Below are 23,624 nucleotides of genomic sequence, written 5' to 3' on the forward strand. Positions count from 1 at the left end.
ACAGAATCACTGTAAAAAGCCAATCCAGACACCTTTTTCTTTGTAGTGTGCTCATATTCAAGGCATCCTGTTGATGACTGTTATTGATATCGCAAAAGATGCATTAGTAATCAGTATTATTTACAGTGTAATATAAACCTAAATATAAAAGCTAAATGGTGATCTTTTATTATTCAATTGAGTTGTCCTGAAATGGATTTCAAATATAGTTCATTGTTATGAATGTACTGCTATGCTACTGAATATTTGGTTCAAACCATGTTAGTTCTGTGTTTAGGTGCAGTGACATTTGTGAAAACTCTGATGACTAGCTGCTCCTAAAATACGCTTTAACCTTGCATGTGGTTTATATTTGTTAGCAAGAGAGACTTCTTCTTAATTACAATTAATTCCTAGAACTTGTGAAAAAGCAATTGTTCTTCTATGATTATTTGCCATTTTTGATGCTGTATCTTTCCTCTTTTCTCCTGATTTATTTGCTCTGTATACTCTTTGGTGTTGCTGAGGGTTATAGTTACCAGTTAAAGAGCCATATGCTCTAATGATAAAATGTGGTACAACAGTTTCTTATGCCTATTGGATGCATATTCTAGATTTTCCCCTCAGTATGTGTCAGCCAATTTCAATAAATGTGCACAATACTTCCTGTCATTTGAGGACTGTTAAGTACCAAAGAATTTATATTTTCTTCATGAGCCATTCACACAAACTATTTGGTTGCATGTGTAGAGAGCTGAACGAGGAAATGCTTGTAGGGTGTGAGAATGCTCTCAATAAGCTTCATCAGAATATAAGCAAATATACTCAAAACATACAGGAAAACACTAAAGATGGAAAATGTGGCTTACTTACTAGTAAATTGTAATAGTGTTGCTGATTTTGAACCATTTATCTTCAAAACTGTGTTAATAATTTTTAACGTCTGTTGAAATATTGATGTGGTTACCTTTCTAACCCAAAGACAGAAAAAAAGATGACAAACCATGGAGAAATTGCCGGACATGATCAGAAATCGGCATGTGTGGTGTACATGTAGAGACAATCAAATAATTACTATGTCGGGAAAATTGGATGATTTATTCTTGAGAAAGAGTTTCAGGAAGATATCATGCCAAATTCTGTCAAACTGACATGGATATTGTCAAAATCCAAAGATGCTTGGAAGGCCCTGCCCATAATGCTCCAAATGTTTCCAATTTGGGAAAGATCCAGTAACCTTGCTGGCCAAGGTAGGGTTTGGCAAGTGTGAAGACAAGCAGTAGAAACTATCGCCACATGCGGGCAGGAATTTTCTTTCTGAAATGTAAGACAAGACCAGGATGTCTTACCATAAGGGACAACAAAATGGGGTGTAGAATATCATTGGCATACAGATGTGCTGCAAAGGTGGTGTGGATGACAACCAAGGGGTCTTGCTACGAATAGAAATTGTGTGCCAGACATTCACTCTTTGTTAGGCCGCATGACAGACGACAGGCAGGCTGATTTCCCACCACTGTCTGGTGCGTCTCCAGTCACATCTTCGCTGGTCATCAGGGTTCAGTTCAAAGAGGGACTCACCACTGAAGAAAAGTCTACTCCAGTCAATAAGATTCCAGACTGAAGATGTTTATGGAGACGTTCCGGATGGCAGTGGGATACCAACCTGACTTTTGCCTACCATATGGCCTGACAGTGAGGAGTGATGGTCTTGAGTTCCATTGCTTTCCACAGTAGAACCCGTGTGGTTGTCATCTGTGGCACCCGTACAGCACAGCGGTACGACTACAATATTCTATCCATTGTTTTGTTGCCTTGCAGGGCAAGAATTCTGGGCTCACGTTTCAGAAAGATAATGCCCGACCACACAAGGCGACAGTTTCTACTGCTTGTCTTCATGCTTACAAACCCTGCCTTGGTCAGCAAAGTAACTGGATCTCTCCTCAGTTGAGAATGTTTGGAGCATTATGGGCAAGGCCTTCCAACCGTCTTGGGATTTTGATGATTTAAAGTGTCAATTGGAAAGAATTTGGCATGATATCCCTCAGGAGGATAGCCAACAACTCTTTGTCAATCGATGCCAAGTTAAATAACTGCTTGTATACGGGTCAGAAGTTTACCAACAAGTAACGGACATGCTCAATACCTTTTTCTTGTATAAATTTTCCAATTTTTCCTTTGTTTCTCTGCACATGTGTACCACATCTGAAAATTCCTGTTCCATTTGGATAGTTACTTCATGATTCATCACTTTTTTTAAGAAGTTTATGATGGCACAGTTACCACATAACAAGAATTGGTTGTATTCTCACCATATAGTGAAGTATCAGCTTGTATTCAAAGATTATGGTCCTTATTTTTGTGCTGGTGTAGGGAGTAACTGTATGCATTATTGGTACTGATACAAATCATAAAATACAGTTCTATTTAGTTAATTGTCACTGTTGAGGTTTACATTGTTTTTGGCCAACTTCGTTCAGTACTCAGCTTACTGGAGTTCTAATCTAAGAGCTGGATAGTTGCAGATAACTCCATTGTTTGCGCTCTGAGAAGTTCCGGTGATTGTGCGTGCGTATAAAATGTTGGTGGTGATAGGTTCCTATGGGAGCAAACTGCTGAGTTCATCAGTCCCTAGGCTTTCGCACTACTTAATCTAACTTATGCTAAGGACAACACACACATGCATGCCCGAGGGAGGACTTGAACCCTCGACAGAGGGAGCCGTGCGAACCGTGGCAAGGTGCCTCAGACTGCACCGCCTGTGTGCGCGAACTCGGTAACATCCTGTGTTTTGAAAGAGAAAGTCAGCAGTGTCATATATTTATGGAAAAGCATCAGTACGTTTAGTTAAGACAAATTAAAAAATGTCAGACTGAAAATCTTGGAATTCTAGAATACAATTTTTTATGCTTCTTACATTTTGTATGTCATGAATAAGAGAATGGCTTTCATTGTATGCTAGTTGTGTACTTCAAAATTAATTGAACTTAATTGTGAAAGTATGGAAGGTATGACTATGTATATTCCTATTATCGTTTCTCATGCAGTGTTAGCCATTCTCTTGAATCTTTGTTTTGTTTTATTGAATGCCATCTAAATGTGTCACTGACAGGCTCCTCCATTTCTGTATCTTGTAGACCCTTACATGTCACAGCTTGGCTCAGATCCGAGCCTCAGCTCCGGGCAGGGGCCCAAAGCACAGAGGTACAACAAAAATTTAGTTAGGTATCTGCTTTTTCTGCATACTTTATTAAATATTAATTTTGAATGACTATCAGTTATGGAAACACTTGCATTTTGGGCAGTAAAATTGACTTATAATGGTGATATGTTAACCCTGTGCAGTAATGCAATTTCAGTGAGATTAAAGTTAGCTTTTGGCAGTTCCGTACTGGGGCATAGTATATGTAACAGACATGGTTGATTATGTGGGCAGAAAAAACTGATTATCTGTTGTAATTACAGAGTATGATCAATAATGACAGTGATACACACAATCAGTTTGGTCATTGTATGTAAAGTTATTGGCCAAAAATGAGATTTACACAAACATATTCTTGGTTGCATAGTTTGCCCAGTAAATTTTTATACATTAGTTATGATCTGGAACTACGTCCTATCAGTTGTTACTGGGACCCTTCATATACAGTGTGTATTTTGAGACAAGCTTCTCAAGTCACAGGAATTGTAAAATTATCTTTATACAGTGAAACAACAGCTTTGTGTTTTCATACAGTGAACTTTGTCATTCTAGTTCTTAATAATATTTGCAGGCTAATCACACTTCTTGAGATTTTATCATATATTTGGTGATAGTTAATATATTTATTCACTTCAATATCACACTGATCCAAACAGTTAGGGAGTCAAGTCAGCTTGATGCAGCCTGACAATAGTATCGTGTAGTATATTTAGGGGGAGTTGCTCTTTTATACATTAAAAAAATTGAAGTGGTTCATTATAAAATTGCTGCACAGTCATGAAACATTAGAAAACAATGAAAATGTCAATAGTAATAATGATTAGTTAAGGTGTTAATTTAAAATTATTGCTCATGGACAAGGGAAAGGAAGCTCGTTTGGACAGATTGGATGAAAACTTTTGTACATGCATTGGTGCTCCAGTATAATATATTAGAATCTTAGAAACTGACAGGATAGCACTTGAGCAGTCAATGTGAGATAGAATATTTCGTTTAAGTGTTAAAAAGTGTAATTTTTTTCATCTGTGAATCTGTTTTCGAGCCATGAAATGTATTTGAAAATCGGGAACAGATTGTCTGTGAACACCAACAGCCAGTTAGTTGTTTCCGCTTTGAAACAGCTTCATGTAATAGTTTGCAGACAGCACAAATCTCCAGTTCACCAAAAAAAAAATATTGAAGTCTTGAGAGTAGTAGTATAGAATGTTACAACATTTTGATTTGTTTTGTGGTGGTGACATTGGTGATTATCTCCATTTTATTGACCTTCTTGCTCACCATACAATTGGTTGGTGGCCTACTAAGAGTCGAGGAATTGACTCAATTAGTTCCAGCATTCTACCTGGTCCTGAATCTTATTGAATATATTTTGATTTTGCCTGCAAGACTTACTGTAATTAAGCCTACACTTCCCATGGCTGTTGCAGAACTGAAGGTGGTTCTTGAGGGATTGCATAATGTCCCTCATAAGTTCATCAGTAGTGTCATTGGAGCCACGCAGTTGTGAAACAATGTAAGCTATTCACATCCCCTAATTGTTTTGACCTTTGTATTTTTATTGCCTTGATAATAATTTAGGCATTGATAAACTAAACTGGACATTGCAGAAGTCTGGTGAAGTAGTTACCATTATAGTTCCTTCCCTGCTTCAGTATTGGTAGTTGTATAGAATACAATTGTAAAGCTGAAGCAACATAATCATTTGTGATGAAAGTTCTGTAATCTCTTGTGCATCACAGGTCTAATTTTGAGTGTACAGAGAAATACCATAGTGAGCTACCTTCAGGTACTCACTTAGGAAAGGTTACTGTGTAGTTCTGTTAGAATTATTGTAAGTTGTTGGTACCAAATCTATGGTTTGGGTGCAGAAAGTCAGCCCTGTTCTGAATAACAGTATAGACAGGGAATTAGGAGTGACCAATAGTTGCATTTTGAATTATTGAAACATGATGATGATGATGATGATGATGATGATGATGATGGACAGAGGCACCATTTATTATTGTTTTAGTGGTAGTGGCTGGATATGTTAAACCAAGTTATATTATTGGAAAGTGTAAAGTTGGCTTTGATCACTGGGCTATCTTACAAAGTTTCAAGAATAATTTGAAAGCAATTTTAACAACCTTGCCTAAATTTGTAGCAAAATTGGATATGTTTCAAAATAATTTTTACATTTGAATGCTTTTTAAAGCAATTGTGGAACATTATGTAGACCAGTTCCATGAGAAAGTGATCTGATATGGGTTGTCACTGAATTCGCTGCATATGTTTTTTCATATTTCTTTTTCTGGTGTTCCACTCTGACTAGGTTCTCATTTTCCTTGAAATACATGAAGTGAATGTTAGGGTGGTTCCTTTAACAAGGCCACAACTGATTTTCTTTTTCATTCTTGTCTAATCAGAGAATGTCCTCCTTGTGCATGAGATGTAAATCTCAACTCTTCCGTGATTTAACTCTTATCTGTGCTTTTGAATCTAAATATGTGTAAATGGTCAGAAATGCCCATGTCATAGGTCATCTCTCAAGAGTCAGTTCCCTACCTTTAAGTTTGTATCATTTCGCTGTATTTGAAATGTATTATTAATATATTGCCTGCTTCTCCAATTCATTTTGTGTGTTAAGCTCTTTTCTTTGAGTAACCTAATACACATAGTTTTGTTTAGTTTGTGGCAATTTCAAGAAAAGCTTTTAAAACTGTAAGCTCTTTAGAGCAGCTCATGTCACTTGTTTGTTACATATGCTATGCAGTAAACTAATTAAAGAGTTTATATAGGTATATTACCTATAACTACATAAATGAATTTCGGTTCAACAGTTATGAGTTTTGTAGAATTTCTGTATATAGTAAGGTTTCTGAATTTATCCCCTTCTGTCACCCCAGGGTCCCCAAGATGAGTATGCGACTCTTATCCAAGAGGCGATTCTTCGGTGGATCAAGACTGATTCCAGGAAACAGTGGATGTAAAAGCCTTGTTTAAATGCTTCCAGTTTCACTAAAATGTGTAATCACATTTTGGCATACAGTGAAAGCGGTACAAATTATTTGCATGTATGGATTGTATGTGTCTGTGGATGTTTGTGGAATAGTCTTTTCAGCTGTGAACATTTGTAGGATTTGTGCCTAAAATTTCTCATGTACTGTCTTTAAAGACTTAGGTACTTTTATAACAGTTCATGAATTATTAAAGTTAAATGTTGTGCTGAGTTTGCCATTTTTGTTTACTTGAGACTTAGTATTGGTTCCATAACCTGGCTGCAGTATATTTAATTCAAGAAAAATGAATTGAGATATAGTTAGGTGTATCTTATAGAAGACATTCTTACGTAAGATCCATTTTAAAAGTTCACACATTTTTTAGCAAAATCTAGAAGGCTTGTGGCATTTGAAACTAAATTAGTTTGGGCATAATTGAGAACTTGGTTTTGTTAGCTTCTGCTGTGTACTTGTTTTGATGCATTGGTCTGATTGACATTTTACACAAGAGTTGCATATTTTACACCTCCTGTTAAATCCCTCTTGAGAGAGGATGTATGCCATGATTTCTTCTTGTGTTACTTATAGGAGCATTGATGAAGCCAATGTGTGTGGTACTTCTGGAAAGGGGTATCAAGTTATGAAAAATGGAACTGTAATTGGCTCACAATTATATGTCTACCCCAGTAGTCCCACTGAATGTGGCAAGTAAATAGTTTCTCCATGTGTCAAAAAGTGAGGTGACAGTAGCATTCAGTGCTGCCATTCATACTGTTCTCCTGATAGTTAGCCCCTTTTTTTTCTACTGGCATGACACCAAAGAATGAAAAATCACCTGGGGGCTGTTATCCAAGTATTATTTTTGTAAAACATATTTGAAAACTAAATTTCTCCAGTACAGCTCTTGGTTATTGTTGTATTAATCAAAGGAAGAAAATTATTGATTACAAGTTGACATAATGTGGTGGTTATAATACCCTCCAGAAGTTGAATTTATGTAGCAAAAAATCAGCGTGCAATACATGCCAGTTTTTTTGTCAAATTAGGGAAGTAGTAGCAAAAGCAGGGTTTAAGTTGTCTGCAGTTATGTCCTAAAAGGAACAGTTTTAGGAGTGAACAAACACCTTCGGGACTGAAGTATCTAAATCATAGGCAATGTCTCAACTGTTAAATCTCTACTGCAGTCCTCCTCCCCCCCCCCCCCCCCCCCCCCAGTAAGGTACCTGTAACAGAAAAGGTACCTGTAACAGAAAAGGTACCTGTAACAGAAGTTCATATTGCTTCAGAAGCTTTTTGCTGCATTTCATGTAGTGTTACAATTTTCAGTTAAATCTTTCCATCTCTATTAATCCACATTGTTACTGTAACATCTTATTGATATATTCTTGGATTTCCTTATGGTTTAGGGTTTGTAGATTCAAGCCACTGTCACATTAGGGTGTGTTAAAAGTATTCTTTTACAATCATAGTATTCATAATTTTAGTTACTCACCGGAAACTTGTAGAGTTAGTTGGAAAGAGCAAGAAACCACAGAAAAAATTAGTATATTGGCTGTATTTAATTTAGTGTAGATTTTCAGTTTATTTTTGAGAGAATCCTTTTCATTGTGAAAATTGCTGTAGACTTTCTGAAAGCACAAAAGTTAAGGTAGTCCCCCCTTTCAGATTTTGAATGTGTGTTTGCCCCCCCTCCCAGGAGCAGGCCCTTACTGCAGTTCCTTTTATTATGCACAAGAAGTGGCTCAAGGTTGATACAGGACTCTTATATTCTTAAAATTGATGACCTCACAGTGATTAAACATAGAAGTGGTCCTTACGACAGCGTTTCAATAATAATTCTAATCAATTGCATTTCCAATTTTACATTCTAATACCCACATTCTTTTGCAGTTTTGTTTTAAAACAGAGAATTGGTTTCGAGAGTGTTATAACTTCTAAGTTTACCAGACCTGTCTAAATCTGCTTATTAGGCAAGTATTTGATTAATTTGAATGTAAATTCATAATTTCTCTCAGAAGTTCCATTTTTCGAAAAAGACCTTTCACAAGCTCTATCTTTACAGAATTAAGAGTATGGTACTGTAAATGGTGCAGCACTTGGAATTATAGTGTAGGTAAGTAATGTTGGACTTGATAGGACTGAATATAAATGTTAATGGTTTTTTTTCCCTTACTGTTACTAATTGTTCCCCGTCCAGGCTTTGGGGCACTAATCACCTCCAGTATGTTTAGCAAGCTGGCTCAACAACCCTGGGGAAAGAAGAGGAACCAGCCTTTTAATGTAGTTTTAATGACGTTGGATTGGAGGTAAAATATTAATGGAACTCCGATGTTTTTCTTCCTTTTTCCCTTCAACGTGATGGCTGGTTGCGGGGATTACCAACACTTTGTGTGCTGCTGTTTCCTAGGATGACGCTGGGAGCAACAAAACAACAGTGAAGGAAAATGGCACATCAAGCAGTCATCGATCATCAGGGTAAGGTCTAGTAATATATGTTACAGAAAATTTAGTGTTACATTAACTCTTTACTGGTGTAACATGTCACAAAAGTAAGTGATGACTATTGTTCTGTTTGTTATAGAATACTGTTCAGAGTACATTCCAGTGAATTAATAATTTTTGTTGGTGAGTATGGATGTGATGCAGTTTTAAGCGCGAGGTATCTCAAAAGAAGTTTCTTTCTTTAATTAGGTTTCTGATCAGCTTTCACAGATCTCTTTTAGTGTGTTAGAACTCTTCACGTCACCCTTTGTTTAGTTGTGTTGGAGAACACGTTCATTCAGCCACTAAATAATATGATTTACATTATGCAGGAAAAGCAAACATCGGAGTCGCAGTAGGTCCCGTGATAAAGGACGTCATCGGAGCCGGTCTAGAGATCGCCACCGTGACCATCACCGGGACCATGAGAAGAGACGCAGCAGGGACCGAGATCGCCATGACAAAGAAAGGAGGAGGAGCAAAGGACAGAGATCACCATAGGAGGAGGGACAGGTCTCGTGACCGGCGAACGTGAACGTGAAAGGGAAAAGGAAAAGGAGAAGGAAAGGGAGAGAGAACGAGAACGAGAGAGGGAAAAGGAGAGGGAAAGGGAACGAGAAAGGCGGAAAAGATCTTTGTCACCTATTGTGCTTCCTCGTGCAAGAGACAAGTACCCTTTCAGAAAAGGAGTCTCACCACTAGGATTGTAAGTAAAGTTTTTTTCTCTATATACCTGTAATATGTTGCAAAATAGATGTTGCTTTCATTGATTTGATATTGCTTTTGAACGTGTGTAGTAATGTTCACTAAGGTGGCATACATCCATTGGGATTAGAATAATGAAGTGAGAGAGGAGGGGACAAGTAGAGTAAACAATGCCTATTTAACTGACAACACGTGATTATACATAAATATCAATTAAATACTACTCAGCATAATCTTAAGCTGATGTTACTCACTTTAAGGGCATCTGTAATCTTATTTAATAGTCTTGATCTCCACTTTTCAAGAAGTAAAGGAAAAGTGCTTAATTTGATTACACAGCTGTATTTTTGTAAAGCTAATGAAGAGCCCTGACTAGCTGGTATAACTTTAGTCAGCTTTCAGCTGAAGTGAAAAGATTGCTGGTGGTACTGAAGTTACATGATTAAAAACAGTAGTCATCTATAGAGCTGTGCCAACACTGAGGCGCTGTCAAAGAGATAAATTATATAAAGTCACCTTACAAGTTTGGGTTGCAGTAAAAGTGCACAGCAGCTGTAACAAGCCCACATTATTAGGGCTGCTCTTTTGCCGGTATGAAGCATGCAATTCAGCACATGTAATTAGAAGGCTATGCCCAAACGTAACTTCCAAAGAGTTGTACAACTTAGGATCTACAGACAATAGGTTGAAAAGACTGCAGTCTCAACTATGAGTTAGTTACCTACAGTGTGCTCTGAAGTGGGGATGTTAACTTTGAAATTAATAATCTGTGTAGTTCAGTGATGAAAATACTAGTGTGAATGTACAGTTAAGGGTTGTATAAGAAGTCATTTATACCCCTCAACCAGTTTCTTTATTCCCATTGAATATTTGACATTCATTCAGTAATGTCAATTAATTGGTTTGCATGTGCAAACACCTAGTTACAGTAATAAGTAATGCATTTAATTTTCATGTTTCTTGTCCAGGATCATTTATCAGGAATTTTCAGTCATATCCTTTGTTTTCCAACAAATGCTTCCGTCATTTTGTTTTCGCAATCTTAATTTTGATATTAAACTTTCTATTTGGTTGTCATAGTAATGGGTGAAAACAGTTACTACAATTTACATGAATTTGGAATTATTTACGAATACATTTTGCTTTTGAATATAAAAATCTTGCTTAGTGTACTACTTATTTTGAGAGATCAAGGCTCAATTTTGTGTTATGGTGATGTTACCTTTTATTAACACTTTGCTTCCTTTTGATACAATGTTTTGTTGATTGCCACAATTTTTGGCTATGCGCATTGATATTGCTTCTTGATGTTTTGTATTGTTTTATGTTTTTGGCTTTTTGTATTGGTATTAGCATTTTAAATTGAGCTTTGTAGTCAGGTGTTGTATTACACACTGTGCTTTGTTACTTCACATTACTTTTGGCCATGTGTATTGGTGTCACTTTTTGGCATTTTATATTGCTTTTAGTTTTTTCTTGTGTCTGCTTGTATAGGTTCTGTGTTTTTTTTATGTTGAACTATAAAAGTCAACTGACGGTTTTAATACATACTAAAGTTAGATCATGCTAGTTTAATGCTTTTGGCATCTTTGAAACCACCCATTTTATGTTTCTCTGGTTGTGTCATTTTGTATATTTTGCTATTACCATGATTTTGTGGCTGTTATTTTAGTTTGTCCCCACTCAGAACCCCCCAATCACTGGTGGTTGTCCCATTAGCTTCAGCATTTATTATTAAGAATTTCTACAATTCTAAATTTGATGTCAAGATTTTGGCATCTTGACAGTGGGTAATGTCATTGGTTGTCATTTTGAAATCATGTTTGTGTTGACCGAGCAAGGTGGCGCAGTGGTTAGCACACTGGACTCGCTTTCAGGACGACGACGGTTCAATCCCGCGTCCGGCCATCCTAATTTAGGTTTTCCGTGATTTCCCTAAATCACTTCAGGCAAATGCCGTGATGGTTCCTTTGAAAGGGCACGGCCGACTTCCTTCCCTAATCCGATGAGACCGATGACTTCACTGTTTGGTCTCCTCCCCCATATCAACCCCCCTCCCCCCCCCCCCTCATATTTGTGTTGTATTTTGGTCCTTTTTGTGATGTCATTGGTCAAAGTCAATGGTTAGTATCAAAGGCTCTTGTATATCCATAATAAATATGAAGTTTCACAGATAAAACAATCACCTTGACAAAGAAAGGGCTAAACATATATCTCACAGCAGTATAAATTTTATCACGGTCAAATATCTTTTAGAACTTGTATGAACATTCTCATGGCTCATTGACTGTGTTAAATGTTTTTTTACAATTCTTGTTGAAAGTATTTCACCTGCCATCATTCTTTCTGTTCTCTCATACACATCAGCCAATTTGGACAACCTTAAACAGATAATGCAGTTGAACCCTTAATTTTCCACGTTCTATTTAGATAATTATGATGTACAGGGTGTCTACATCCCGGGACAACCGTGAGATCCGGGAAAAACCCGGGAATTTTTTCATCCAGGAGAAAACTGGGAAAAACCCTGGAATCTTTTTGACTTCCGGGAATTTTTCATTGTTTTCGTTTTCATTTAAATTTTTGTCATTTTGACTGGTAAGAACCAATACTCTATCAAAAAAATTTACTTTATCCCGCATATAAAACTTAAGTCTCAAAGAAAATGCGCCATATACAACAAAACACAGTGCTCATACAAGTGTCTGCCAACAGCAAATTGTGTCAAAGGCTTTAGGAAGACTGTGCAGTGCTTCTTAACAACAAATTGCCTCCAGTGAGCGTGACGTGACTGTTTTTTACATTAGATTAGTTTTAATGCAAGATCTTTTAATGTTTCACACGTACAAACATGCGGGCTTCCTGCGTCATCGTAGCTGTGCAAGCGCAGTGACGCCTGTTATCTGGCGCTCTCTGGCAACTCCTGAAACGTATCTTTCTAATAGGTCACGGAAAAATATTGCAAGTATTGCTTTGAAAAGCATTACTTTCAAAGTAAATTTCCTTTTATGTGGGATAAACTATGTGAGAGAGTGTACAACGAATTCTTAAATCACAGAGCGTTTGACTTTGATTTAAAAATCAGCTCTTTGGGGACGACCATATGAAGAATTTCGAGCCCAGAAGATTAGACATTTACGTCGTTATTATAAAATTTTACTGACACATTTATGTGATGCATGACGCGCAAAAAAGATCAACAATATGTGTGGAAGCTTAGCTTCTCTTGCAGCTTATTAATCTTAGAGACCAATATTATATGTGATAGCTTTGCTTTTCTTGTAGCAACAATTGTACATTAATTTAAGCCATTAATTTTTGTTATTTGTGTGTTCGCGCTACTTAAGAGTGATCTTGCTATTGGCTGACTGCATTATGTGTCAAATGCTGTAATCAGCTGGCGAGATCAGGTGACATGAGCTGTGACTGGCTTACAAAAGCGCGTTGCAATCTCGATTTTAATGCTTCGGAAAGTAACATGCGGTGTTTGGTGGAATTTGAATTTATAGCTTCGTAACACGAAAATATGCAGTGTGTATGTTGCTGCACATCAAAGATCTTTCCAAAACGTGTTTTTGCCCCTGAGTTTCATTTTCTAAAGTGCCGGGAAATTCTACGGCGGTGTATAAAACCATAAACCGTAAAAGGATTGATAAGTGTCGAGAAAAAGTATACTTTCACTTAACACGGAAAAAGTGTTTTTTCATCCGGGAGAAAGTGTATTTTCAACCGGGAAATCTGGGAAAAATCCGGGAATTATTTTTGCTTGTCCATGTAGACACCCTGGATGTAGTTTCCTCTTTGAGATTAATAGAAATGAAAAGTACAGTATTTGATAAGGTATTATTTCCTCAGGTTACTGTCTGCTCTGTTTATAGTTATTGTTGCTAAACCTGCTTATAGATATCTCACACAATACGAACTGATTTTGGTATAGAATATAACTGACATTTTTATTTTATATAATGTGTATTTCCAGTGGACTAATAACAAGATTTTTACGTAACTTATATGATTGTCTACACAATTCATGGTGGTACAAACCGACATTGGTAATCAGATTTCAGCCCCTGTTGCTCTGGGGAGGGGTATAAGGGGGGGGGGGGGGGTGGCAGACTGCTGTGGTCGAGTGGTTCTATCGCAGGTTCGAATCCTGCCTTGGGCATGGATGTGTGTGATGTCCTTAGGTTAGTTAGGTTTAAGTAGTTCTAATTCTAGGGGACTGATGACCTCCGATGTTAAGTCCCATATTGCTCAGAACCATTTGAACCATTTCTAATTAATTAATAACTAAAATGTTACTTGAATTTTCAGTAAATAGATATATTTTTTCTTAACAGGGGTGCCACTGATGATCTTGCTCCTGAAGAACGTGATGCACGGACTGTCTTTTGCATGCAGTTATCACAGAGAATCAGAGCAAGAGACCTGGAAGAATTTTTCTCATCTGTTGGAAAAGTAAGAATGTATAGTAATAATAATCACACACACATCACTTTGAAACAATCCGTTGTGTTGTTTATAAATTATTGTCCTGAGCATTGAAGACACACAAAATTGTTTTCGAAAGGTGAGGACTAAGGAAAATTCTTAGCAATGTTTAAATTGAAAAAAAAGGGGATATTTGAGATACGCACAGATAAAAATGCAAGAATTAATGCAACAGAAAATGCTGTATTTTATCTACATAACATGCAAACTTAATTACGAAGAATGAACAATAGCAGTCGAATGATGGAAAGTGATTGGTTTCGTACTAGATATTATCTATGAGTAAAATAGTAGAGACAGGAAGCTTCTAGGTCTGAAGATGGCAGTATAAAAGGAGACCATGATAGTTAATCAGATCTGGAGTAAGTTATAGTTAATAAATACTGGGGAGGGGGGGGGGGGCGGTGGCTAACAGGGAGGCGGTTAGAGGACTTAAGTGTTAGACCAGAAAAGGGGAAAAACCAAAGAAATTCAAAGCCATTAAAAATTATGAAGTGAATGACAGGCAGGTTGTGTTCCAAAGATTTCATGTGTTATTAGAAATGTCACTCACTGTTTGAGGTTACTTGTTTTGCTAGTGACACTTTGTTTTGCAAAATCTTTATTTCATAATATTAATGAAGTTTGAATGGCAGTGAAATGTGAGCCATCTGTTTTGAAATGTTGACTCACGTTCCTCCAATGTGAACATTGGAAAAGGGGTTGCGTAAGATTTTCAGTTCTTGGGCCATAGGCATTGTTCCACCTCAAGACTCTTAAGACAGGAGGAGAGAGGCAGTGGCGGCTTGAAAATTTTAGTCAGTGCACGATTCATGTTCAAAGAACATTTTGGAAGAAATGCTCCCAATCTAAAACATGATTTTTAGATCTTGGAGACAATCCAACTACTAGCTCTACTGCTAACGAATGATTCTTTTGAGAAAAGTTTGTGTAATTTCAGTATATTCATAATTTTGAGTGTTTGTACCATTCTCGTGGCCATTGAAGAAACAAAATATTGGCTGTTTTATGCTTTGTGGCAAATGATGTTTAATTTTTTGTTTTTTATGATACACAGTACAGAGTTAGTTTGGCATATTCTAGTGGAAATTTTGTATTTACAATGATAGTTCCCACTAAATCTGTGAAATGGGGGCTGTTAACGTACATTAAGGTGAAGTGAAGGTTTTATTTGTTAATTTAGACATTCCTTCTTTGTGTTGCGGGGGTTATCGGGGTCACAAAGTAAAAACCAGTAAAATACTATACTATGTTAACTGCAAAGCTTATTAAAATAGAACTCCTGTTTGTGAACCATAGATTACAAACAATAGTGTGGCTTTGAGCTGAGAACAGCTGTGAAATGGATGAGAAAAATTGAGTTTCGGACATTCCACGCAGGAGAAAAGAGCCTGATTGTATCACAGGTTAGTTACAGCTTTCACCTCTCCAGCCAAAGATGTGAAAAGTGTGAATGCACATGAAAATGTATGTATAAATCATAACTGAATTTAGCTATAAAAAAGTGTGTGTGTGTGTGTGTGTGTGTGTGTGTGTGTGTGTGTACGCATATTTGTAGACCCAAGCATACATTTACAGTGGTGTTTGGGGGGAAATAATATGCTAAAGAAAATGAAGTTCTGTGATTTGTCTGTGTGAGAGAGTTTGTTGTATCTCATGCACATTATATTGAACTAACATTTGTATATTTTTGACTTGTTAAATGAAGTAGTTAAAACACTAAATGGTGAAAAATGCTATTTTTTGTTCATAATCTGTAGAACTTACAGTTACTTTCCTCATTTCTAGGTTAGAGACGTCAGGCTTATCACTTGCAACAAAACTCGCCGTTTTAAAGGCATAGCTTATGTTGAATTCAGGGATCCTGAATCTGTCCCTTTGGTATGTATTATTTAAACGTTGTCTTGCATTTATGTAAATCGGCTGAAATGTTCAGACTGTGGAATTTGTGTAGTAATGCAACTTTGATAAACTGTGTTTCTCTCTAGGCACTTGGTTTGTCAGGACAAAAGCTGCTTGGTATTCCCATTATAGTCCAGCACACTCAGGCTGAGAAAAACAGGGCAGGCAATACAATGCCAAATATGGTTGTGCCTAAAGGAAACAGTGGCCCAATGAGACTTTATGTGGGGTCTCTGCACTTTAATATTACAGAAGATATGCTGCGCGGTATTTTTGAACCTTTTGGAAAGATTGACAATATCCAGTTGATCATAGACCCAGAGACAGGAAGGTCGAAAGGCTATGGGTTCCTGACGGTATGTATAGTTCACTGCATACATTTTCACACTAAACGTTAAGATTGTTTGCAGTTTAATGAGCTGTGTAAATGTGTAAAAATTGACTGAATTAATAGTAGTTTCCATTATGTAAAGAGGTGTTTGCTTCAATTTAAAGTCTATTACTGCTGAGTAATGTGTATTTTAAGATGGTGGTAGGATATTAAATAAATAAAGACTTACATATTGTATTGCCTATTTGTTGAGACATCATGGAAAGAAACATTCAGATTCTATATGCAGTATTCATAAAATAATAAACTCTCTAATTATAGAATTGCTAAAATTTTTTTCTCATTGCATGGTATCAGTTTTATCATTATTGTTAGCTGTCCAGACAAAAAATTAGTTACCCCAGTGTGCACACATAGATGAATTGTTAAGCGATAGTCACTTGCTCAACCATGCACGCACAGCCTCTGTGAGCATGTCAGTAGTGTTCGTGAGACATACATGCTTCAAGCAGACATTGTCTGTAAACATGGATAAATGCAAGGACATGTCAGAGTGTCTAATCATGTTTGGCTGTGCCGTTAGCCATATGGTGTGTGAAGTTGCTGAATTCATTTGTGTTTCATAGTGGACTTACAGCATGTCTACAAACAGTGTTGTAATAAACGTGGTGACCAAACATTGTCATAATTCTTGTTGGAAGTTGGCCCTGACAGAGAGACTGAACACGTTTCACAGTTTGTGAATGAAAAATACTTTCACACCATATTGAAATTATTGCAGGCAGTGAATGAAAGTCCATTCCAACTGGTTTTCAAGAGAACGTGATGGGAAAATGTGCAGTGAACATTTGGAGATGGTCACCATGCAATGGCTATTGCAAACCCCTATTTTTCAAGACTACAGCAGCAAAGTTCAGTGGGCTGGAAGAATATGTAACTACTTTTCTGAACACTCCCACACCCTACTATATCTAGATCGACTTGCAATAGAAATCTGCAGGACATGTTGGAGCAGTGAGCAAAATGCCAACATCAACATCCTTGCCATTTGGTGGAATAGTGTGAGCAAAACCTCAGCAATTGGATTAACCTGTATGGAATGAACCTGCACAACATTGTAGGTCCACTTCATAATTGGATCTAGGCGATCACAAAGTTCAGGGGTGAAATTACATGATTAGTAAATGACGCTTGTAATGACTATTTTTGGTCCAGTGAGCTAATCAGCATGACGCATTCACTGTCACAAATTTGCTCTTTATTTGAACTTCATAACAGCCTGTTGAAAAGTCTTTAATCCAAAATTTGATTATTGTTTTAAATAATTAGAACCATATTCAGGTTGCCATCATAGCAGCTGTTATCCTTGTACCAGCATTACGAATACTGCTACAAGGCTTTAATATTTCTAAGAATAAACGTATCTAGCAAAAGGGCAGAGATGATTTTAGAACAAGAGCTAGTATACTGACTGTCAATTGACCAAAAACCCACCTAATCACTCATTTTGACCTAATAATTTTGACTTGACTGATGTATCATTGCTTCCAAATTTGTAAGTTTGTTCCCTTTTAGGAAGAATTTCGTTGATTTATCTGGTGCTATATAGCCTGTTTTCACACCAACTTGTTAATTCTTTTTACATAAGTGAAATAATTGAATTGTGGTGTCTGCATCAAACTATGTCTCTCTAAAACCAGCTGTTTCAGACAATTAAATGGGTGGGGGAATTCAAAGGTGTTCAGTCTCAAATATGATCATACCTAAGTAAAGCACTGTGGTGTTAAAGACAACCTTAGAGGTGATGACAGCTTTGTCTTAATGTTGCTGAGGTAAAAGCAGGTGTGCTGTGAAGAACCGTAACTTGATAAACACACCTTCTCGTCCTGCTCTTGGGCTTTCTGCCAGGGTGATCTAGGTTGCTTTATTTGGTTCTGCCCATTTATGTAATTGACAAGGACCTTAAAATTCAGCTGCTATTTTTGACAAATTTAGCAACTATTGTTGCCTAACGTGGCATCCATTTCTGGTGCAACAACTGTTTGATGTTGTAGAGTGTTCTTTTTTATTAAAAGAAATGTAATATTTGTAACTGTTTGCCACACTATGTGCCTGAAAACTAAATTCATTGTAGAAGAAAAATAATTAAAAAAGCAGTTATGGAGATAGAAAATAAATAGTTTTTATATAGAAAATAAATAGTTTTTATTTACTGTAATACGAGCTTCTTGAGTGGAATATTTGTTTTTGCAAATAATTCTATATTTTTTTGTGAAACAGTGTTTGCCTGTTTTCTTCCTTCTGCTCCATTGAAGCTTTCAGAAAATGATTGTCTCTGTTGGAAAAGAGCAGCATTTTGTCACCAATGAACAGAGCGATCCACGGATATCTTTCTTTCCCTATCTAGTTGACAATTACAAAATCTGCAGAACATTGATTTTGAATCTTTAGTGTATAAGCATGGGTTAGCTTATTGCAGAACCATTTTGTGAGCTGTGCGACCCATACAGTGCTACGTGTAGAACTGACAAGATGAGAGTGGAAATATAAATGACAACAGCTCCCCAGACACTCATCATGCTTACCACAATGCGGGCAGTACAGTGCAACAGATGTCAGTGAAAATAAGCATATGAGAACTTCAAACACCCATTAGGTGAGGAGTGGTGTAGGGAGAAAGCCTAACTCCCTCTTTCAGGTCAGCCAGCATACACTACTTTTCTGTGTTTACGTGAAAGTAGAATTGCCTCATGGATCGCTCGTCACTTGGGGTGTCTGGAGAGTCTTAATTGAATCCCTTGATGCAACATGATTAATCTCTTCAGTCCAATTGCCTGATGAGGTTGGCCACATTGTTAATGAGATAGTTCAGGAACAACCTCCACTAGTGTCTTACACAGTCGCAGTTCGAAATCCCCACACTTCAAACTGCCATGTTCTAGTGTGAGCAATTTCCCATTATACTAGCTTTAGGTAGTAGACAGACACGTGCATTTCTTCATTCTAAGAAGTTAAATCACATGACAGTCATCTGTTGCAACACACAATGTTTCTTACAGAGACCATTCAGCCATGCACTGTTTGCCATGGGATAAGAGTGTAACATAGGAGCACATGGATATGCCATTGTGCTCAAGCATAGGTGCCCTTTTTATTTTGCAAATGCCTACTTACATACATTATCTTTCCAAATTGGTCACAGAAGGCACACACAATTGTAGAAATCTGTGAGCTATTATAGAAGCAGTTTCTGCCATAACATTTTCATCTATATGACAAAGGTGGTGTAATATTAAATAAATTAAAACTACTCATTGTTGTTTTATCCTCCAAAGGTATTATGTCTTGAGTATACAGTACTTTGATTTGAAATAATGTTGTGAAACAAGATGGCTACAACCACTTAGCATATTCTTGTGCGGTTTGATATTTTGTTTGGCTCTTTTAACTTTTATGGATATGCCCGACATCTGTTTCTGTAGCATTTTAGAGAAACCAGACAAAAAATGCTCTGAAATTGGGTTTTTTCTCCAGAAAGCCCCCCCCCTCTCTCTCTCTCTCTCTCTCTCTCTCTCTCTCTCTCTCTCTCTCTCTCTCTCTCTCTCTCTCTCTCTCTCATGCAAATTACTTTGATTATTTCAGTTTCACAATGCTGAAGATGCCAAGAAAGCACTAGAGCAGCTGAATGGATTTGAATTGGCTGGCCGTCCTATGAAGGTGGGAAATGTAACTGAGAGATCAGATTCTGCTCAGGGTACGTCGATATTGGACAGTGATGAATTAGACAGGACAGGAATTGATCTTGGTGCGACTGGCAGATTGCAGCTGATGTGCAAGTTAGCAGAAGGTACAAATTCGCTAAAGGTGTATCATGTTGATACTGTTGCCAAAAATTTAGTTGTTTGTTATTAAATACAGTTTTTGAATTGATATTTTATTATTGTTTGAATATGTTTGTGCTGAACTGTTATCGTGTCCCCTTTGTACCATGAACATGGGTTTTTGCAGTTTAAGAGTAGACTGCTAATACTCATTATGAACACACAATGTGGAATAATTGCTGATTTGTTTTTGTAGTAGTAGTATATTAAATACTGTATGTGTACATTAAACAGTGGAATTAATGTATTTTCTATGCAGGTACAGGAATGCAGATTCCTCAGGCTGCAGCAACAGCATTAAACTTAAATTCTGCTGGAGCTCTCCCAATGCAGCAAACGACACCCCCAATTGCCACACAGTGCTTTATGTTGGCAAACATGTTTGACCCGTCTACGTAAGTATTAACAAGTATTCACTTGTAACATGAACCTTGTGTTAATTCCTGCCTCCTCCCTCCCTCCCTCCCTCCCTCCCTCCCTCCTTAAAGGTGTGTTTACATCTCTGCACACTATGTGGATGATGATGATGATGATGATGATGCACAAAGAGCTAAGGAGGCACATGCATCAGAGCAGTCATGCATACCTGTGATTTGTGTGCATGGGCCAGTTTGCAGCCTCTGTAGTCTCTCAGATAGGGAGGCACATGCAACAGTCATGTGCTTGTCTGCAGTTTTCTCCTTTTGATGCTTTGTTTTATTATGCCTTACTGCTAAGATTCAGTATATGTTTTCTGTCCATCCTTAGTTGCTTCAAAATTCATGAAGGTGTATTCAGTCTTTGCAGCTAAATGAAAGGCAGTTTGTATTGTGGGCCGTTCACACTTTGCTTCTTCTATTTGTGAAGCATTTTGAGTGCTCTGTAATACATGTTAGCTTTATGTTTACATAAATGTGTCATATTGTAGCTACAAATGTGTTACTACATTATGTTTCCTCTTATTATCTTGTTTTATCAGTTTAGAAACAATTTTTGCAGGATAGATTTTATGAGGTTAAACAGTAATTTGGTGTTTGTTATGATTTCAGATGTGGGCATAGTCCATATCAGTTCAGGCAGGCTTGGAAAAATCTTACCTTCATAGTCTCGGATGTTATTGAATTTAGAATATGTTAAAATGAATGCCTATGTAAGGAACACGTATTTTTTGGTTTCCTCCAGAAAAATTTGTCCTCTTAGATACAGCCCTCCAAAGACGACATTGCGCATGTCATTTTGAAGATGCAAATTTTGGAAAAAAATTTAAAATGCTGTATCTCAGTAACAGTTCTAGATATTTTGTTAGGGCATTTTTTATTTTAAAATCTAATTGCTTTATGATTACAAACAAATCCTCTGTTGGGACTTGCGTCAGTTATTTTACTATAGCATTCTGAACTTCATCTAATTTATGGATTTTTTTTTTAATTCTAGAAATGCCAATCCATAAAATTTTGATTTTTTAAAAATTTTCTTTTATTTATTTCCCTCTCTGTTGATTAGTACCATATGGTTCTACGTTCCCTGAAGAGGAGAGCTTTCAGTTTTAGGTTGAACATGTTGTATAAACAATTGAAATTTTTGCCATGCATAAAACCTGTTTTATTCCCACATTATCACATAACAGGCTCATTAAAAATCAAAACCTAGCCTTATTTAACATAATTTTAATTTTGAAAGATGAGTAAGAGACTCATTTTTCAAGCATTTTAAATCTTTTCAAAATGTATGTGAAAGTTCCAAAGACTTAAAGGTTTCAATTTATACAACTTCTGTGCACTCTGTTTTGTACTGAAATTAGCCAGTCAATGAACTAAAAATGTGTTCCGCTGCTTCAGTATCTTCCTTTGATATAGAGTAATGCCTTCCTGTTGAACCAATAGGAACTGGAGCACTTGCAATCTTCAAAACACTATAAATAGGAAGTGAGTACTGATGGCGTTGTTGCTGTCCTTCAGCAGGAAACCTATATCCAGCATCTGGCCCATGTGATAGCATAAAGTTCACTACAATTTTGTTTAACTCTTAACTGGGGTCTATAATCTGTAAAAATCCACCTGTGGCGGTCATACACATGTGCCACTAACATCCCCCTTCTCGGGTTGTGAATGTGAATATTATCCTGCTGTTTCTGAGGTGTTGGCCGAACAAACGAGATTTCTTCTTTCTTACTCTTTAAAGTGCATGCAATATGAGTTCGACATCACTTTGAGACCAAAAATGTCTTCTGAATTCTTTTCACAGGAGTAGTTTGTTTGGACCATTCTTCTTTTTTCTGCTCACTGAATTCTTCGATTTTGTCTTTGGACAAAAGAATGAGGGCTGTGGATGTCTTAAGATTTAACGACTCTCGTAAAATCCTCGGCATTTTGAATTGCAGCTGTATTTGGTCTGGAAAGATTGTTTTGTAGCATAGTGCTTCAGCCTCCTACACTATCACAAGGCCCCTTCCCGTGACCAGTAGCACTGTATACCCAATCAGCTGGCACAAGTGACTTACTCATTTCAAACAGCTGGTAATGATTTTTAAAATGACTAGGAGCACCATCACAAATAATTATCTTCTCTGCCCCTGTTTGCAGTTGAAGAATTTTGCATGTTGATAACAAAGCATCGCTTATAACTGCAACACTTGTGGCATTGTTGTGAAAATATGTCACTCATGTAAAAACTGAAACCTGGTCATTACTCCAATGATACCATTGTACTTCTTGTGGGAGAGTTACAGTCTTCTCAGCAAAATCACAGTGAAGCACTAAACATAGTTCTTCAGCCTGTACACATCCATTCACTTCTGCAATGTGTTGTTGAAAATTTCTTCAGATGCTGGTGTGTTCACTGACCATTTACCAAGCTCATCAATGAAACTGTCAAAGACAACAGTTTTCTTAATTAGTTTACTTTCCTCCCATGTCACATGCGTAATTTCTGCAGAGTTATCTGCTACGTCTTCCAGGCCAAGTGTCTGTAAAGACAGTCCTCCCTTTCCAGTCCAGTCACCAGATTCTTGAAATAAACAAATTTCTCGCTTTAAATCACAGAGACTTTGCATGCCCAACCAAGGTGTCATATGTCACGTGCTCCAGTAAGTTCTTCAAAGTTTCCACACAAAGTTCAAAATTTGTGCAGTACACACACAAACGGACATCTCTAGGTTGGTGTGGAACTACCCACTTACGTCGTAGCGCATAAAGTTTTGATCTTGTGAAGTTGTATAGTTGTTCGTATAAATTGCAAAAGTTTTTTTAATACTGCGTATCATGTACCTCTTCACTTAAACAACTTTTTGACCTTCAACTGTTACAGTTATAGTGTCTTTTTTGGTGGCACTCAGGCGAGAACAGTCCCATCTATCTGCCAGATATAATGACTGCACTGTTTGAACTTGAGCTGCTTCTACAGAATGACCATAATACTTCCAAAGACTCCTTTTACAGATCTCACATTTCTTGATTTGTCTACCATGTACTTTGATACTGATGGAACATGGTTCAAAATTTTTTAATGTCTCAGCAACTTAAACATTTTCAGTGTAGGATGCACAGTATTCAGTGGCTGAATTGATATTGGGAAGAATTCCTGACAAGAAGTGCAAGAGTGCTTTGGTTCATTTTCTTCTGAAGATGGAATTTCTACTTTGAAGAGTGGTCAGTTTTGCTGTAGTGTACTCATGCATAGCTTTAGTAATTTATCTG

The 23,624-nt window shown here is 37.1% G+C and overlaps 1 protein-coding gene across 1 annotated transcript in view; it reads left to right on the top strand.

The window, feature by feature from the left end:
* LOC124798057 (RNA-binding protein 39) overlaps positions 1-23,624 on the top strand; it is a 76,656-nt gene that overhangs the window by 21,663 nt on the left and 31,369 nt on the right. The window contains exons 3-12 of the mRNA XM_047261285.1: positions 3,117-3,204; positions 6,067-6,217; positions 8,567-8,634; positions 8,973-9,118; positions 9,154-9,346; positions 13,686-13,803; positions 15,625-15,717; positions 15,825-16,094; positions 19,712-19,916; positions 20,210-20,345. Coding sequence (XP_047117241.1) covers positions 6,164-6,217; positions 8,567-8,634; positions 8,973-9,118; positions 9,154-9,346; positions 13,686-13,803; positions 15,625-15,717; positions 15,825-16,094; positions 19,712-19,916; positions 20,210-20,345 — 1,283 coding nt within the window. The 5' untranslated portion in view covers positions 3,117-3,204; positions 6,067-6,163. The remainder of the gene's footprint in view (positions 1-3,116; positions 3,205-6,066; positions 6,218-8,566; positions 8,635-8,972; positions 9,119-9,153; positions 9,347-13,685; positions 13,804-15,624; positions 15,718-15,824; positions 16,095-19,711; positions 19,917-20,209; positions 20,346-23,624) is intronic.

Source organism: Schistocerca piceifrons, chromosome 5 (assembly GCF_021461385.2).
Source record: "Schistocerca piceifrons isolate TAMUIC-IGC-003096 chromosome 5, iqSchPice1.1, whole genome shotgun sequence".
In the NCBI taxonomy this organism is placed as follows: Eukaryota; Metazoa; Arthropoda; class Insecta; order Orthoptera; family Acrididae; genus Schistocerca; species Schistocerca piceifrons.